General features: G+C 46.3%; 2 protein-coding genes across 3 annotated transcripts in view; one reads left to right on the top strand and one right to left on the bottom strand.

The window, feature by feature from the left end:
- PTK2B (protein tyrosine kinase 2 beta) overlaps positions 1-7,878 on the top strand; it is a 103,781-nt gene extending 95,903 nt beyond the window's left edge. Inside the window, 5 exon segments of the mRNA XM_048516704.1 lie at positions 1,798-1,825; positions 2,182-2,228; positions 3,567-3,713; positions 5,334-5,414; positions 6,280-7,878. Of these exon segments, the coding sequence (XP_048372661.1) occupies positions 1,798-1,825; positions 2,182-2,228; positions 3,567-3,713; positions 5,334-5,414; positions 6,280-6,495 (519 nt within the window). The 3' untranslated portion in view covers positions 6,496-7,878.
- A 4,616-nt stretch (positions 7,879-12,494) lies between these two features.
- CHRNA2 (cholinergic receptor nicotinic alpha 2 subunit) overlaps positions 12,495-17,725 on the bottom strand; it is a 38,697-nt gene continuing 33,466 nt past the window's right edge. For both annotated transcript variants that reach the window (XM_048516714.1, XM_048516722.1), the window contains one exon: positions 12,495-12,970. In XM_048516714.1, the coding sequence (XP_048372671.1) occupies positions 12,845-12,970 (126 nt within the window). In that variant the 3' untranslated portion in view covers positions 12,495-12,844. The remainder of the gene's footprint in view (positions 12,971-17,725) is intronic.

Consider the following 17,725-nt stretch of genomic DNA (forward strand, 5'->3'; position numbering starts at 1 on the left):
TTTTCTAAAGCTTTTCCCTTTCTTTCTTCTCCTGGTAGCTGCAAAAAGAAGTAGTTTAAAAGTGCGTGGTCAAAAAAACCCATGGACTAGTGCCCTGCCATTAGTCAGGGTCTCCTTCTCAATCTGTGCATTCCAGATAGTAGCAGAGGTGTCCAACTCTGGCGCTTCAGATGTTCATGGACTACAATTCCCATCAGCCCCTGGCCATGCCAGCACTGTAGTCCATGTACATTTGAAGCTGTTGAAGAGTTGGACACCCCTGTTGTAAGGTAACAGATGTACTTCAAGTAGGTGTCCCCGCCTAGTTCAGATATGACACAAATCCACATTTAGAAGATGTAATGGACATGGGCCACTTCACTGACTGTTGTTAATCAGGATCTGCCAAATGAGGGCCTGAACTAGTTCACTAACCATGGTTAATTCCTCTCTGGAGGGGAGGTGACAAAAACAACATTTGTTAAGAGGAGTCAAGTGATTTTCTAGAAGCCAAACTGAGGTTTCATGGAACTACCATAGTTACAATATGCCATGGTTTTACATGATGTCTGAACCAGGCCAGTGTTTTTCACGTAAATGTAAGCCACGATAAAAACATGTAGGATGCAGGCGTTATGTCAGAAGCCACTCCTTTATCTAGTCTAGCCCCAAGCTAGCAAAATCTGGCTACATAGGATCTGCGCCCCCCACCCCCTTCTAAAAACACCACCCATATAAAATTTCTGTGTGACAGGAAAAGAAGGGCTTCCAATCCATATGCACCATCCTTGGGAAAGCACATAAGTGGTAAATTTTTGTGCTGAATCCTGAGCATTTAATCCTGGAACAAAAAGTGATGCTTTTTGGAGCGATGCCTGACAAAAGCCTACCCGCTCTGTTCTGTAATTCCATCTGCCTGAAAAACACATGCCCCTTCCTAGCATCCAATCAGATTTTTCAGAGAGCATACAAAAATACACCAATATTTTTTCATTCAGCTTCATAATCCTCGCTTTCCTACCATGGGCAGACCTTTCTTGCCAATCTCACACCTCATTAGGGCCTCCCCTCCCCGTTCCTACAACCACACACATTCTATGGTTCCAGTATAGTCTTCTTGTAGCCTCTGGGACCTTCCAAGGCTCCTTCCGCACATGCAGAATAATACACTTTCAATCCACTTTCGCAATTGTTTGCAAGTAAATTTTGCTATTATGCACAGCTGCGAAGTGCATTGAAAGTGGATTGAAAGTGCATTATTCTGCATGTGCGGAAGGGGCCCAAGTTCTTGCTGGTAGCTCTCAAGATCTTTAATTTTCATCTAGCACCAAAATATAACTGCCAAGCAGACATCCCTGGGAAGGACATTGCAATGGTATGCCGCCGCCACTGCAATGGTCTTTATCCAATTACCACCCACTTAACCCCCAGTACTGGTAGGGCCTGATAGGCAGGGCTACTGATCTGAGTGAATGGGCAGTTTTATGGGGGAGAACGTGGTCCTTCCTGGACAAAACCATCCCTTTAAATTGTATCAGGAAAGAGGTTTTCCTTCTTAATCTCTTTCCTCTCTTGCCTGTTGCTTGCCTCCCCTCTTGAAAATCCAGGTTGCTGCTGTCTACTGCCTCAACTGTTCATGAGCAGCACAAGCACACTAAAATGGGATTGAAAGGTCCTTTCAATTAGCTGCTATCAAATATTGCCTTCTACAACTGTGTTTTCTCTCACCTTTTGCTTATTTGCAGCTTATTCCCCACCCCCAACCTCCCACTTGTGATGCAATCTCAGTTTTCAGTGGATTTCTTGTTCCTTTTTCAGAAACTTCCTGAGAAGGAGACGGGATACAGTGAGTATTTACCCTGATCTGTCCCATGGAGGCATTTTAGTGCTGCAATTCCTTTGTTAGCTTAGCTGCACAAGACACTTGTTTGTTTTTAATAATGATTATTTATTCCCTCCAACACGTTTCACACATAATCCCCCCCTTTGATTTCTCCCACAACTGCCTCCAAAAACAACAGTGTCCTTTTAAAATAAGCTGTCAATGCATTGAAAGACCATCTGTTCACCACTTGATTAGCCAGCTTGTTATCCGATTTTATTTTTAAATCAGCTGCCCAAGTAGTAATACATTGTTTGTGTGTGTGTTGATGTGCATCACTATAATAAGAAGCTCTTTGTTTCCTTTTATTGATGGCTTAGCTGAGTTTACAGGGCCTCCCAGGAAGCCGCCCAGATTTGTACCTCAGGTATGTACCTAAACTTCAACCGATAGTGGGTTGGTTCCTTTCCACTTTGGTTCTGTGGCAATACAGGTACCATATTCAGGTACAGGGGGCAAGAGGGAAGCTGCCACAAACCATCTTTTTGTGGGAAGAGGGGTGGGGTAGATGTCCCCTGATAGCAGGTTTGCTATGCAGAGTAAGGCAGTGGCAAAGCTCCCTCTGTTAGTCTGTTGTCTTGAAAACCTCATGAGGTATTGCCATAAGTCAGCTGTGACTTGACGGCACTTCACACACACGCACGCACGCACGCACGCACGCACGCACGCACGCACGCACACACGGTAGATGAAAAATAGCGAGAAGAATGAGCCACAGTCTCCAGCTGTGTTGGAGCTAAGAAAGGTTTTGAACATGGGATTTCCAGAGCTATTGTGGGCCTACCTCTCACCAAAGCAGTCAACCTGTATCTCTGCCATTCCATGTGGGGGCAAGGCTGGCCTAGAACCCATCTCCCAGGTATGCCAACTGTGTTCACAGTTTTTCACTTGGACATCCCTATTGTCTGTGAGCCCCACTCCCATTTCAGGATGAAATGCCACAACCTGTATACACTACCATGAGGATGGAGGCCATAAGAATGGCATGCACACCGTTCAGCAGAAATTTGAAGACTGTGTGTGCCATGGCACGATAAGCACACTGCTAGAGAAGCACTGCCATTGCTTCTAGTAGGCCCAGAGTCCTTATCTACAGAAGAAGACACACTCTTAGTCTCTAAGCACGTAAGAAGAGCCCTGCTGGATCCGACCAGTGGTCCATGTAGTCCAGCCTCTTCTCTCATACACTGGTCAACCAATTCCTGGGAACATGGTTCTCTGCACTGGCTCTTTCTATGTGGCCTCTTTTGGGGGCAAATAATTCTGCTGTTAGTCAGCATCGCATTAGACTGGCTCATTCACTCACTCCCTATGTGGAAAGTAGGGTTACCAACTCCAATTTGGGTGCAGGACCTGAAGAAGGTGGAGTTTACAGAGGATGTGATGTCGTAGTCTGCCCTCCAAGGTTGCCATTTCATTCAGGGAAACTGATCTCTGTAGTTGTAATTCTGGGATAACTCCAGACACTACCTAGAGGTCGATAACCCTAGCAGAACCACGGCAGAATCTTCACCTTCAGAGGTTTACCTAGAAGCATGACTCATGCAGAGACACAGAGTATGGACTCCTCTGTAAGTAGATGGTACATCTTACATACTCTGAAATTTTGTTTCTTGGCGTGCTTCTGATTTCCATGTTCTAAAAAAATACTCTCTGGTATAAGGAGTTTGGGAAAACCTGTCCTACATTATCCCGTCCTTTTCAGATGTCACTTCAGCCAACTCCTACAGCCAACCTGGACCGAACAGACGATGCTGTATATAGCGATGTTATGAACCTGGTGAAAGCTGTTCTGCAGCTTAAGAACGAGGTCAGCAACCATCCTCCGGAGCGGTACATCCTTGTTGTGAAGGTAATATGGATCTTGCCATCACCTTTGGGGCAGTGAGGAATCAGGAAAAGCTTGTGAAGTGGGAGGGGTTTCGATGAGCATATTTATTACCCTTGAGTATGGGATTCTGAGGGTGAAACTGGGGCCAGCCAGGGATGCTTATGAGTTTCTCAAAGGCGTCTTGGTTGGACTACCATGTTTCCCTAAAAATAAGACAGTGTCTTATATTAATTTTTGCTCCCAAAGGTGCGCTATGTCTTATTTTCAGGGGATGTCTTATTTTTCCGCTCCACAGCTTCATGTTCTGGTGTTCTGTTCGACGGGCATGCTGCCAAACAAAAACTTTGCTACGTCTTATTTTCAGGGGATGTCTTATTTTTGAGGAAACAGGGTATGCTCAAGACAGAATTCTGGACTAAAAGAATCTGCTCTGATTCAGCACAAACGAACCTTCTGTACTTAAGGGAGACTGGAGCAAATTAGTCAAAAAGCTGCTACCGTGAACATAGGAAGCTGCCCCGTGCTGAATCAGAACAATAAGATCTATTGTTTATAGGATTTATCATTTATTATCGATCCCTCACCGATCACGTAAAAGAGTTTTGTGATGCATTTGGCCCCTCCTTTGTTGTTAGAGAGGCAGGTTGCTGTTGTGACCACAATTGCTTTCTTCCAGTCTCAAGCAGTCTGGGTAGATTGTGCTGCTTTCAAGACAAAGCCAATTTGCCTGGGCCTATGCATGTTACTACAACCTCTCAGAAGGATGACCACAATGTGCTGCATGTGGGGTTTTCCTTGAAAACGTTCAGAAACTTTGGCTAGTACAAAATGCCACTGTGTGTAATACGTGACCATGTGAAAATACCTACTTGCTTCCTACCAAAATTCAGGTTCTGGCTCTCCCCTTTAAAGCTGTTCACAACCTGGCGTCCACATAGCGGAAGGACTGTCTCTTCTGTTATAGACCTGCGTTGTGGCTCAGATCAGTGCACGTTTCCCTTCTGACTGTCCCTGCTGCATTATTCATGTTCTGATTCCTAGCCAGAAATTGGGCATTTTCAGTTATTGTGCTGACGTTGTAGACCATCTTGGCTGTGGATGTTCACCAAACCCCCTCCTTAGTGACCTGGAAGTCATTTCTTTTTCAGAGAACAGTTTGATGATAATTGTGAATGGAAAAACTCATCCTGGATTAAGGTGTGCGGTGAAAAGGGTGAAGAATGAGTAGATTCATAATCCTAGTCTGAAATGACGGAACACATTCTACTGCACTGTGCCTGCCATATTGATTTACGCAAACAATTTATTGAGCCGCACATCAGTTTAAACCCTACTCTCTCCAATGGGGCCAAGATCCAGATACTTTAAAACAATCGCTGTTCCAAACGGACTGAAGACGTAGCAGAGTTCCTAGTTCTGGCTTTGTTAAAACACTAGTTACTTTGACTGTGATCTTATTTTGGTTATCCTTGTTTTAAAACTCTATCTTATGCCTAATAAAGGTCATTGATTGATTGATCGATTGATCATCCTAGTAGTGAAACCACATGTCCTGCAGAGTTCCAGACCTAAATAGGGGAAAGCCTTTCTGTTCAACAGTGGGCAGGACTTGACTTTGTGCTTTCTGTTTTCTCTTGGCAGAATGTGGGTCTCTCTCTTCGGAAGCTCATTGGGAGCGTAGATGATATCCTTCCGGCTTTGCCCTCATCTTCACGCCATGAGGTAGGTCTCAGCATCAAGTCTTCTTTTTTGCCATTGGTGAGATTGCCCCACTGAAGTCTTAGAAAGTTATCTCAGATGGTCTATGCTCCTAGGCCCTCTTTTGCCTAAGCTTGCTGTGAATTCTTCTGAGAGGGTATCTGTCAAAGGGTCATAATAAAGTGCTGTCAAGTCACAAGTGACTTGTGCTTTTTTCAGAAAAAAAGATGAACAGAGGTGGTTTACTGTTGTCTTCCTCTGCATAGCAAACTTGGTCTTCCTTTGTGGTATTTGGGTGGAGCAAGCCGCCTATTTAAGGCAGCACGCAGTGGCCTCGGCCTCTTTTTCGACGCATTGAGGCAAACCGACCGACCCGCCCTCCCAAAAGGGATGGGATTCTTTTAGCTTATCCGTCGCAGCCCCTTGGGGGCGGTTTGGGCAGAGGAGCCCATCATTTTGGGGGAGGACCAAGCTTGCAGGCTGGACCTCCCCACCTAGGGAGGCCTCCATAAGAGGCTGGAAATGGGGAAGGGCTCGAGGAGCAGGCCTATAAGGGCCGCTGCTGGCGAGCCTGATGCACCAGCTGCCAGGGCCACAGGGAATGGGGCTGATGCCCCATGGCCCAAAACCTCTGTCCTCGCCAATTGATAGGGGGGAAGGCTGGATCGGCCAGGAAGGCTGATCAGCAGGAAGATGCACTCCTCTTGATCACCCAGCTTCTTTAAGCATTGTTTTAATAAAAAGGGCTGCAGCCCTATTTCAATCCAAGCCATGTCTGTGCTTATCTCAGTAGCCTCTGCATATCTGGCCGCAAAAAAGAAGGGAAATAGTTTTGAGGCGCTTTTTGAGTTAACCTGCCGCTTGATGTGTCCCATTCTCCCTTTGGCAGATCGAGGGAACTCAGAAGCTTCTCAACAAGGACCTTGCTGAGCTGATCAACAAGATGCGCTTGGCTCAGCAGAACGCCATGACCTCTCTGAGCGAGGAGTGCAAGCGCCAGATGCTGACCGCCTCTCACACCTTGGCCGTGGATGCAAAGAACCTCCTGGATGCTGTGGACCAAGCCAAGGTGCAAGCCAAGCTGGTGAAGGTCTCTTTTGAGTGACAGAGAGAGCTGGCCCTTGAAATAACACACACACATACACACACACATGTAAAACCATCCAGCTTCCCCGTCCCCCGTGCCACAAAAACGCTCGTGTCTGATTTTGTCACGTCTGTCTTCTGAGAACAAAGGAAGAAACTCTTGAGAGAAGCCATATGCTCAGGGCAGGGAAGAGACTTTTGTGTTCTTGCATCCACAGGATATGCTGCTGGTGGTGAAGGGAGGGGACCGTGTGTGTAAAAGACCCCTGTCCTCTCATGAGGGATATTAAGGCCATTCAGTGGGGCTCTCCCAGCCTGCACCACTAGTGTCATCACACAAAGTGGGTTCCTGTATTGTGGTCTACTTCCTTTTAGGTGCCTGTGGCAGTGAGAGGTACCGTCTGTCAGGTTGGTGAAGCAGATCAAAAACAGGTGTGGGTGGAGTAGCTCGTGGGCCCCACACTGTTCTCAGGGTAAGCCACAGGAGGGAGGGGGTCAAGACTGTTCCTTGGTTGCTCTAAGGGTTTTAGTGGCCTACTGAGAAAAGAAGACTTGCTGAGCAATTCTCTTAAATAGAGAAAATTCCCATTGGGGATATTGGTTCACTGGAAGAGACTATTTTGCTTCTTTGTACATTGTATAGAAAAAATTATTTAACAACTGCCAACTAACCCTAGTCTGCCAACTAACTATCCTAGTCCTTCCTTTTCCTTCACCCTCCTGCTTCCTAAACTCAATTTGAGAAAAACAATATTTTGGGCTGGGGTGGGTGGGGGGGTGGGAATGGCTCTATGAGTGATGTTGATCTGAAAGGAATGAAGAAAAAGATCAAAGCTGAAATTTGAAATATGAGTGTAAATGAGTGAAAAACATATACGCAGCTCACTTCCATCTCTTCAACATGGAACCATGAAGCTTGAATCTGGACATTGATTTTGACTTTTAAATCTGATTTGAATTCCCTGACAGGGTTTTTAAAAATATTAAACCTCACAGCCTTGAAACTCAGGCTTTGCTATGAAACAGATGTTTCATGGAAATCTTCCAGGTGTTTGAAGGTTTGAAGCCATCCATTTTTTTTAAAAAAAGAAACAAATTGTTCTGAAAGCAGGATCTACCTCCTTCCCTGAAATTTGAAATCCGTGTGCTTTTTTTGTGCCAGAGAAATAGGTTTGCTTGTCTTTTCCTAAAGACAAGGCTTGGAGGGAGGTCAGCAGCTGACCTGAGCTTCTTTGTAATTTTATCTTATGTGTTTAAAAAAGGCAACTGCACTAGAAACTTTTCTGTTTGATATGATTCGTTGGTTTCAAACTGAACATTGTAGGGGGGGGGGTGTTGGCTTTTGCCACATTTGTCTTAACAAAGCTGTTATTTTTGCCTGAGATAAATGAGGTACCCAATTCTTTGGCTCATTTTCTCTTTCTTTGTTGAGTGCCAAAATTGGCACAGACTCGTTAACATTCCTACTGAAAATATGTATGGTTCTTCTTCCTTTCTCCCACCTCCATTTTTCCCTCAGAACAGTCAGTTTAGTTGGAGAAAGTATCGTTCTATGAGGTAAATTAGGGCGAGAGAGATGGTCACTCGAAAGAGCTTCGTGGCCTCCCCGGTTCTAGTCTTGCCATCAAACTACTATACTAGCTTGGCTCTGTATGGCTCAGAGAGAATGTAGCTTAGTTTGAGAGCCTGTGATTTGCATGCAGAGGGTCTTGGTATGTACAGCTTCAGACATCACTGGCCCTTTCCCCACTTACCGTTTGCTGCACGCTACTCTCCCCAAATAGTGTGGGGTCCAGCGGCGCTCCCCACGAGTCCGGGCGGCGACAACGCAGCCGCCCCGACTCTGCCGCTCTCACGTCCCCTCAGCACACATCATTTCTGGCGCTGAAAAAACAGCACCTTTTGATGACCCCACGCAGAGCGCGGGGCAGTGGGGAACACGACCCCGGGCCAGAAATGACTCGCGCTGAGATTAGTGCGCCGCAAACGGTAGGTGGGGAAAGGGTCACTGTTTGGTTGAGCATACATTTTTCAGGCTGAAGGTCCAAGATTCAATTTCCCAGTAAAGGCTGCAAGTGGCAAGTCTTGGGAAAGGTCTCTCTACTGCTAGTTGGAGGAGATGGTACTTGGTTTGATGGACTTGGTTATAGAACAGCCTCTTCTTGTGTTCTTGAGCCATTCCCAAGACTGCAGTTTAACATACAGTATTATGGGAGAAAGTTCCACTGAACTCAGGAAATCAGCTCAAATCTTACCTCAGCCAGAGCTTCACTTGGGAACCTTTATCTCCCCAATTTACAATATGGAACTACTCATATTAGCCTACCTCATATTAGCCTACCCTTCAAGTATTTCAACAGGATAACGTAGGCAAAGTGTTTTGAATGTCGAAAGTACTACAAAAATACTAAATAGTATTGTTATTATTTGTTCCTCTCAGTGATTTCCCCCCACTTTCTGGAACTGACTGCTCTATGATCCAACAGCTCCATTTTGCCTTTTTTGTGTGCTTTAACCCATTGAGGAAATGACAGCCACTCCCATTTATATACTTTAACGTCATTGTGTTTGGATGTGTCAATTCACTTTGCAATTTCAGAAGTATTATTAACTTCCAGAGCAGAAGCTTTAACCTTTCAGATTTGAAATTAAGCAGGCTGGATCTGCTTGGAGCCTGTGTAGGCTGCCTCGGGCAGGAATGAGTTGGATCTGCCTGGGGCCTGCACCGTGCCTGGAGAGAAACTAGCATTGCCCCATGATGGTGCAAGCCAATGATGTGATCAGATTGCTCTGGTTGTGGCTAGCCCCTGTCCAACCGCAGTATATGTACCAAGCAACACCATGGCAGGATGTGCATGCACACATACACACCTCAACATTGATCAGCCCAGCCCAAGAGGTACATTCAGTACCATCATCAGCACTCCATATGTATAGGAGTCCAGTCCATTTTAAGTGATGCTGGATTCTTCTTCCTGAAGGAGTCCAGGGTGCTATAAGTTCTGGGATGTGGAGCACCTACTTCTGGTCATCTCTATACATCCGTCTCTTGAATTCACTGCAGAATTCCTAGTGTGCACTATGTGTAAAAAAGAGTTGAATGGTACCAGTTGTGTAACAGAAGCAAAGTGGTTGCTATGGAAATGACCACAGATATCAGACAAGGTGTAATTACTCTGAGGATGGAGACGTAGATGTGAAAAACCTTATTATCCTTTAACAAATTCAACGTTTTACAAGTAAGATGGGGGAGGGGAGGGATTGTGTATTCTTCATGCAGGGTAATGGGTAATAGTTCGCAACTCAGCCCTGCCTTCAGCAATCTGGCGATTTCCTTCTGCTGCTGCCTCTTGAAACTGATGTCACAGGACTGTGACAACAAAAACTGATGACAAGCTATATAAAGGACCACAAGATCAGGAGATCTGTCTGCAAGGTCATTAGAAGGGAGATAAATAAATGCAAAATGGAGTTAAATAAAATATTCCTCTGTGCCATCTGGAATTTTTAATGACCTGTAACCAGAGCTCTGTGTATTCCATAAACACATGTTTCTTATTCAGATATCAGTATCCAGGATCTAAGATTTCTGAAGAAGTACTGTGCAGTCTTGGGGTGCTGGAAACAGAGTTGGTGTAGGCAGCAATTGGCCAAATCCTGGAAATGAACGAATAGCTTAGAAGTGAGCTTTCAGTATACGTGGAACATCTCTGTGTTTCCACAAAAATACGACATTGACATTGAAATATTGAAAATGTTGGGGGGAAGAATTAGGACTAATAAAAAGAAACACTTCTTCACACAACGTGTGATTGGTGTTTGGAATATGCTGCCACAGGAGGTGGTGATGGCCACTAACCTGGATAGCTTTAAAAGGGGCTTGGACAGATTTATGGAGGAAAAGTCAATTTATGGCTACCAATCTTGATCCTCCTTGATCTGAGATTGCAAATGCCTCAACAGACCAGGTGATCGGGAGCAACAGCCGCAGAAGGCCATTGCGTTCACATCCTACATGTGAGCTCCCCAAGGCACCTGGTGGGCCACTGCGAGTAGCAGAGAGCTGGACTAGATGGACTTTGGTCTGATCCAGCTGGCTTGTTCTTATGTTCTTATGTTCTTATGACAGGGTCTTATATTAATTTTTGTTCCAAAAGATGCATTAGGGCATATTTTCAGGGGATGTGTTATTTTCCCCCGTATGATTTTGCGCCCAGCTGGGAAATCTGTAACTAGGGCTTATTTTTGGAGTAGGGCTTATATTTCAAGCATCCTCCAAAAATCCCAAACAATCATGCTAGGGCTTATTTTCAGGATAGGGCTTATTTTCGGGAAAACTGGGGTATAAGCCTAATCCCACTCTTCCTTGGATAGCAGACAATAATTCACAAAGATTCCCATAAGACTTTTCACAGTGTAGGCTAAAGTGTACATCAGCACTCACTCAATGCACCTCCAGGCCCGGATTCAGAAGATCTGGATTGGATTGGTTGTGCATTGGATGTACTGAAAATAAATTACGAAGCAATCTGGTTCCCAACATTCAGTTCCATCCCCCATTGTTTCCAATGGGAGCTAACAGGAGATGGGGGCTACACATTTGAGGGTCCATAACTTTGGCCCCCATGAACTAAACTTCACCAAACCTGGGTGGTATTATCAGGAGGGTCTCCTAAAGGTCCCCTGAAAAGTTTGGTGCTGCTAGTTTAACAATTGCACCCCTGACAGCAGGCACCCCCTAAATTTCCCCAGATTCTCTTTTTAAATCCACCCCCTTCGGCATGGATTTAAAGGGAGAATCTGAGGTCTGCAGTTTAAACATTGAAAGTGATGCTGTTTAAGGGTGGGGGATAATCCACCCCAAAACAGCATCACTTTCAATTTTGTTTTAACTAGGGACCCTAGTTAAATTTTGTTTTAACTAGTGATTGGTGTTTGGAATATGCTGCCACAGGAGGTGGTGATGGCCACTAACCTGGATAGCTTTAAAAGGGGCTTGGACAGATTTATGGAGGAGAAGTCGATCTCTGGCTACCAATCTTGATCCTCCTTGATCTCAGAGTGCAAATGCCTTAGCAGACCAGGTGCTCGGGAGCAACAGCCGCAGAAGGCCATTGCTTTCACGTCCTGCATGTGAGCTCCCAAAGGCACCTGGTGGGCCACTGCGAGTAGCAGAGAGCTGGACTAGATGGACTCTGGTCTGATCCAGCTGGCTTGTTCTTATGTTCTTATGACCCCGGATTCTCCCTTTAAGGTGGATTTAAAAGGAGAATCTGGGCTCCCTAGTTTAAACACCATTAAAAGTGATGCTGTTTGGGGGTGGATTCCAGCATCACAGCAGCCGCCCTTAGGGTGGGGGCTCAGATTTTGCACCAGGCTCCATTTTCCCTAGCTACACCTCTGCCCGGAGGAGAGGGCAGAAGGGACTGCTAGCTGGGAGCCCAGCCAGTAGGGGGGGCGGGGCAGGGGAGTCTGCCATCCCTGGCCTCGGAGAGCTGCTTTTATATGTACGGAGCCTGGGGCGGGGCTTCTGAAGGTGTGATCACACCCCCAGGGGTGGGTGGGGCGTGGCCATGCCCCCCAGACCCCCCCATGAAAATCTATACCTACATCCCTGGTCACAGACTGTCATAACCAGAAGATGGAACCTAAGATGGGGCTTTGCAGATGAAGGGGCAGGTCTATGCAAATAATGGGCTTAATTCTCAGTGGCTAGGTTGTGCTGGAGATGGGGAGCATGTAGTTGCCCCAGTGCCTCTGCAAATGCTTCAGCTCCCACTGCAGTCGAAGCAGAATTGTTGTCATGTGAGAAAATCCTAAGATCTGGGAGACTCAAATCCATCTCCTTGCTCTGCCATGGAAGCTCAGTGGGTAACCTTGGGCCAGTCACAGACTCTCATCCTAACATGCCTCAAAGGGTGAGGGGCAAAGTAGAGGAAAACGAAGTTCCTTGCTCTGAGCTTCTTGGAAGAAGGGCAGGATTAAAAAGTACTAAATAAATAAATACATAATCAGAAGCAGCTCATAAATGGTTTTCTTAGCAAGCCAAGACTCGTTGCCCGTCTGCAAATTTCCCCTCCCTGCACCACCAGCTGCTATAGCAATAACACCAGGCAAGTTTAAGTTTTAAAGAAAATTCAAGTTCCCAGTCCCAGTTATTGTTACAATTAAAAAAAAACCTCAGTCTATCAGCTAAGGATCCAACTCCAGGTAAGGAGCCTCAGGTAAGAGATGCTTCTGATCTGGGATCCTCTTGGATCTGGATGATGACATCAGGTAGAAGAAGAAGAGTTTGTGTGGTGGCTGCTGAGGATACCCCTGGGATGGCCAGCTGTGCGGAAGTGGATTGCTCTTCAATGTCTTGGATGCTAGATCATGCCAGCCAGGAAAGGTGGGAGGAAAAGTCCAATTGTCCCCAGCAAGCAGACGATGATGAACATCCAGAGGAAGATGCGGTCTATCACCATTGCGACGTACTTCCAGTCTTCCTTCACCTGGGAATGCATGGAGAACTCATTATGTTATGCAGGTGGTGGAAGGAGGAGACCTTCCAGTGGCGTAGCTACCACAGGGTTGGGTGGGGACAAAAGCCCCGGGCTGCCCCGCCTCCACTGGAGCCCACGTCTCCTTGCAGGCACAGTGTCCAATGGAGGTGGGGGTGGCGGCAGTCTCCCGCAGGCCTGCTGGGCACCCCCCAAGTTGAAAAGCACCCAGCGGGTCTGTGGCAGGCTGCTGCCAGGCCGTTCCCCCACCTCCATTAGAACCCATGCCTGCTCACAGGTGCAGCCTCCAATAGAGGTGTGGGGGGTAGCAGCCTGCCGCAGGCCCACTGGGTGCTCCTCAGCCCTGCCCCATCAAGTTGCCTGGGACTGCCACTGGCTCAAGTAAGTGAGGTGAGGGGGCCAGGAGGTGAGAGTTTTTGCCTCAAGCACCATTTTACCCCACTACGCTTCTGAGAGCTCTCCTGAACTTTCTGCTCTCCTGGGCCCAGTTCCCTTTGCATTCCTTTGCCTCACTCGAAACACTCCCAATTATAAGAGGACCTGATGTCAGCAGGACTTAACTGGGCTTTGCCAAGTCTGTCTCCATTTGCAGGGAGTGTGTTTTAGGGTTGCCAACACCAGGTTGAGAAATTCCCGTAGATTTTAGGGTACAGCCTAGGGTAGAGCCTAGAGAGGAGAGGAGGAACCTCAGCAGGGCGTGATGCCATAGAGTCCAGTCCACTCTCTGAAACAGCCATTTTCTCCAGAGGAACTGATCAGTGTAGTCTGGAGATCACTTATAATTCTGAGAAAAATCCAGGCAATTCCTGAATGTTGGCAACGACCTGCCTCTCTTGCTCACGGAATGGGAGAACAGAGGGGACCTTTAAATCAGCACTTTAAAACCTGGTTTAGATTGAAAGGCTTTTCTGCCCAGAGGCTTGCTGGCACTCAGTTTTTACCTGTGCTGCTGTTGTTTTTCCCAGTATTTTTTGCCCCTCAGAAGAAAAAAAATGGTGCCACAGAGTCTGTCCTCAGCAGGTGCCATTTTGTCCAAGCGAACTGATCTCTGTTGCCTGTAGTTCTGGGACATCTCCAGGCCCTACCTGGAGGTTGGCAACCCTAAAGCACAGCATGAAGGCACACTTTCCCAACCAAAACCAGTTTTATAGATCTCTTTTCCCTCTCCTGCTTGCAGCTGTTACTTCAACCATGGAGCTAGGCGTGCTGAAATCTGATTTTGAAAAGCTCAGTGTAAAGGAGGGACTAAGGAGGGCTCAGCTTGCTCCTCCTACTGACCAGGTTGTGATTTAAATTCCTCCCCCCCCCCCCAACTGCTTTATAGGGTTTCACACACTGTCTTGTTGGGCCCTTGGTCTTCAAAGGGGAACTCACAGGATTGAGCTCCATCACACCCAAAAATCTTCTCCACCTCAAAAAATGAGCAGAGTTCTAACCTAGCTTTTGTCCTTACACGTTAATGCTCTAAATGCAGCACATGGAGTCAGATATTTAAGACTGCTCTTGCAGGACAAAGTGATACAGGTTTACCATCCTTCAGAGAACTATGACCAAACCTTACTGTCCCTCCAGGGAGCCCGCTCAAGACCAAGGTGTAGGATTGCCAACAGATCACTCGCTGTTGAGCAGGGGGCTCCTCACTAGCGATGTACCAACATTGTTGGCAAACCAATGACATCACTTCCAGTGGGACAAGAAGTGACATCATCATAGCAGCAACAACACAACCGCATTTCCAGTCACGCTAGAAGTGATGTCATCATGATGCCAGTTATTCACACACACACATTTTTCTTCACCTAGATGAGTGGCAGTGGGAACAGTCCACTGAGGGTAGGAGGTCTACCACCAAAGTAGGAGATCTAGCATCCCTGCTCAGGCACCTTACAAAATAAAATTTTTAAAATGGTGCCCCCCCTCCCCCCACACACATCCTCTCAGGGATCCACAGCCGACTTTTCCCTCAAAATGCAAAAGCAACCAAAAGCAGCCTCAACAATATCGATATACACAATATCAATATTACATTTAAAGGGCTTTAAAGGAACAAAACAGGCCACCTTCATCTTGCCTTTTGATTGCAGGACTCAGAAAGAGGGAAAACCCACAGTAAGAGGGAAACCCCGTGGCTTCCCCACTCTCACAAAGAGTGGGGCACCCAGGATCTCCAGCGAGGCAGCTCTAATGGCATCAGTGCAAGAATCTGCCCTGCAGGAACCGTACACTCGCTGTGGGGCAGAATGCCAGTGTATAATCAGCCCCTGCCTTCTACCCCCAAATTCCTCAAGCTGCTCCTGAGAGAACAAACTGCCAGATGACCCAGATCACCCCTGCTGCAGTGCTGCATCTTTCCCTGCCATCTGGCTCCCTACCCTCAGGCGCCGTACAGAAGTGTATGCAGGCACCGCAGAGGATGGACATTCAGGAGTGCATAAAAGAAATACTGCACACATTTTATTACAGAGCAACGATACAAGGTCTGAAAGCGTGTGTATAGAGTACCGTCAAGTCACAGCCGACGTGTGGCAACTCAGTGGGGTTTTCAAGGCAAGACAAGGCACTGGCAAAGGTGGTTTGCCATTGGCTTCCTCTGCATAATGACCCTGGCAATGCATTCATTGGTGGTCTTCCATCTGCGTGTCAAACAGGGATGACCTGCTGCTTAGTGTCTGAGATCTGTACTAAATCTGTAGGAGTGTATCCACCCAATATCCATGTATGTGCACATGAAAATAATCTAGCAGAGGTCTTTTTAGTCACTCTGATAGATATAGAAGCTATTCTCTGAATAGAAAACCTCTTTTCCCTGGTCAGTTGCAAAATATCCTTGTATCACCCAAGACCATATGCTGGCTTCAGGTCGTCAGCTACAAGAATCCAGTAATCTGCCACTAGATCTTTCCAGGGGGTATCTTACTATGTGCATGGAGGACAAGCGCTTCTTGTGATCCTTCTGATATGTGAAGTTGCTACTTCATATAATATGCATCATGTCAGTTTCAGACAAAATGGCAACCCTGCTGATTGGGTGGATCACCAGTGTGATACCTGAAAATGTCTCTTTCCTGCTATATAATATTTTTCTGGGCAGCCCACATCCCATGCTTTCCATGAAAGGCTCTGAGTTCAATCTCTAGCATCTCCAGTTGAGAAGATATCACAGAAGATCAGGGGAAGCATGTGGAGAGCCTCTGAAAGCCATGGTAGATAGTACTGAACCAGTAATCCGATTCTGTGTAAGGCAGTCATATATGTTTGTAGGAGCTGCTCGACTGTAAGGTGAACACTGAGGAAACTGGAATTGTGAAAATTGTTCCAATTCTTTGCTCAATCATCAATCAAAAGGGAGACTGCAGCTAATAAATCAGAATGCGGTTGAGAGAGGGAAGGGCAGCCATGAAGGTACTAGAAAAGATTCTTAAGTCTAAGGATCAGTCAGTGGCAAGCAAGATCAAATGAATTCATGCCATAGTATTCCCAGTTACTATGTATGGATGTGAATGCCGGACAGTGAAGAAAGCTGACAGGAATAAAGTAGATTCCCTTGAAATGTGGTGCCGGAGGAGGGTGTTCTAAATCAAATCAAGCCTGAACTGTCCCTAGAAGTTTAATTACTAAACTGGGGTTATCATACTTTGGTCACATAATGAGAAGACACTGGAAAAGACAATAATGCTAGGAAAGGCTGAAGGCAGCAGAAAAGAGGAAGACGCAACATGAGATGGATTGACTCCACAAAGGAAGCCACAGCTCTCAGTTTGCAAGACCTCAGCAAGGATGTTAGCAAGAGGACATTTTGGAGGTCTTTAATTCATGGGGTCACTATGGCCCTTTCCGCAGGGGCAAAATTTCTCTCTGTCAACATTTTCTACCCCATGCATAATTTTATAAACTTCAATCATATCCCCCCTCAGACGTCTCCTCTCCAAACTAAAGAGTCCCAAACGCTGCAGCCTCTCCTCATAAGGAAGGTGCTCCAATCCTTCAAATCATCCTCGTTGCCCTTCTCTGCACTTTTTCTATCTCTTGATATCCTTTTTTGAGATGTGGCGACCAAGACTGAACCACCAATTACTCCAAGTCGCGGTCGCACCACTGTTTTATATAAGAGGCATGACAATCCTTGCAGTTTTATTATCAACTCCTTTCCTAATTATCCCCAGCATAGAGTTTGCCTTTTTCACAGCTGCCATGCATTGAGTTGACATTCCCATGGAACTATCAACTAAGACGCCCAAATCCCTTTCCTGGTCTGTGACTGTTAGCACTGACCCCTGTAGAGTGTATGTGAAGTTTGGATTTTTTGCCCCTATGTGCATCACTTTACATTTAGCTACATTGAACTGCATTTGCCATTTCTTAGCCCACTCACCTAATTTATCAAGGTCCACTTGGATGCTCTTAGCAATCCTTTGTGGTTCTTACCACCCTACATAATTTGGTATCATCTGCAAACTTGGCCCACCATACTACCCACCCCTACTTCCAGGTCATTTATGAATAAGATTTAAAAGAGCACTGGTCCCAAAAGCGGATCCTTGGGGGGGACACCACTTTCCCGACATCTCTCCATTGTGAGAACTTCCCATTTTATACCCACCCTTTGTTTCCTGTTCCTCAACCAGTTTTAATCCACTTAGGAGGGATTTCCCCTCTTATTCCTTCATTGCTGAGTTTTCTCAACAGTCTCTGGTGAGGAACTTTGTCAAAAGCCTTTTGGAAATCCAAGTAGACAATGTCCACTGG

Source organism: Sphaerodactylus townsendi, linkage group LG01 (genome assembly GCF_021028975.2).
Source record: "Sphaerodactylus townsendi isolate TG3544 linkage group LG01, MPM_Stown_v2.3, whole genome shotgun sequence".
In the NCBI taxonomy this organism is placed as follows: Eukaryota; Metazoa; Chordata; class Lepidosauria; order Squamata; family Sphaerodactylidae; genus Sphaerodactylus; species Sphaerodactylus townsendi.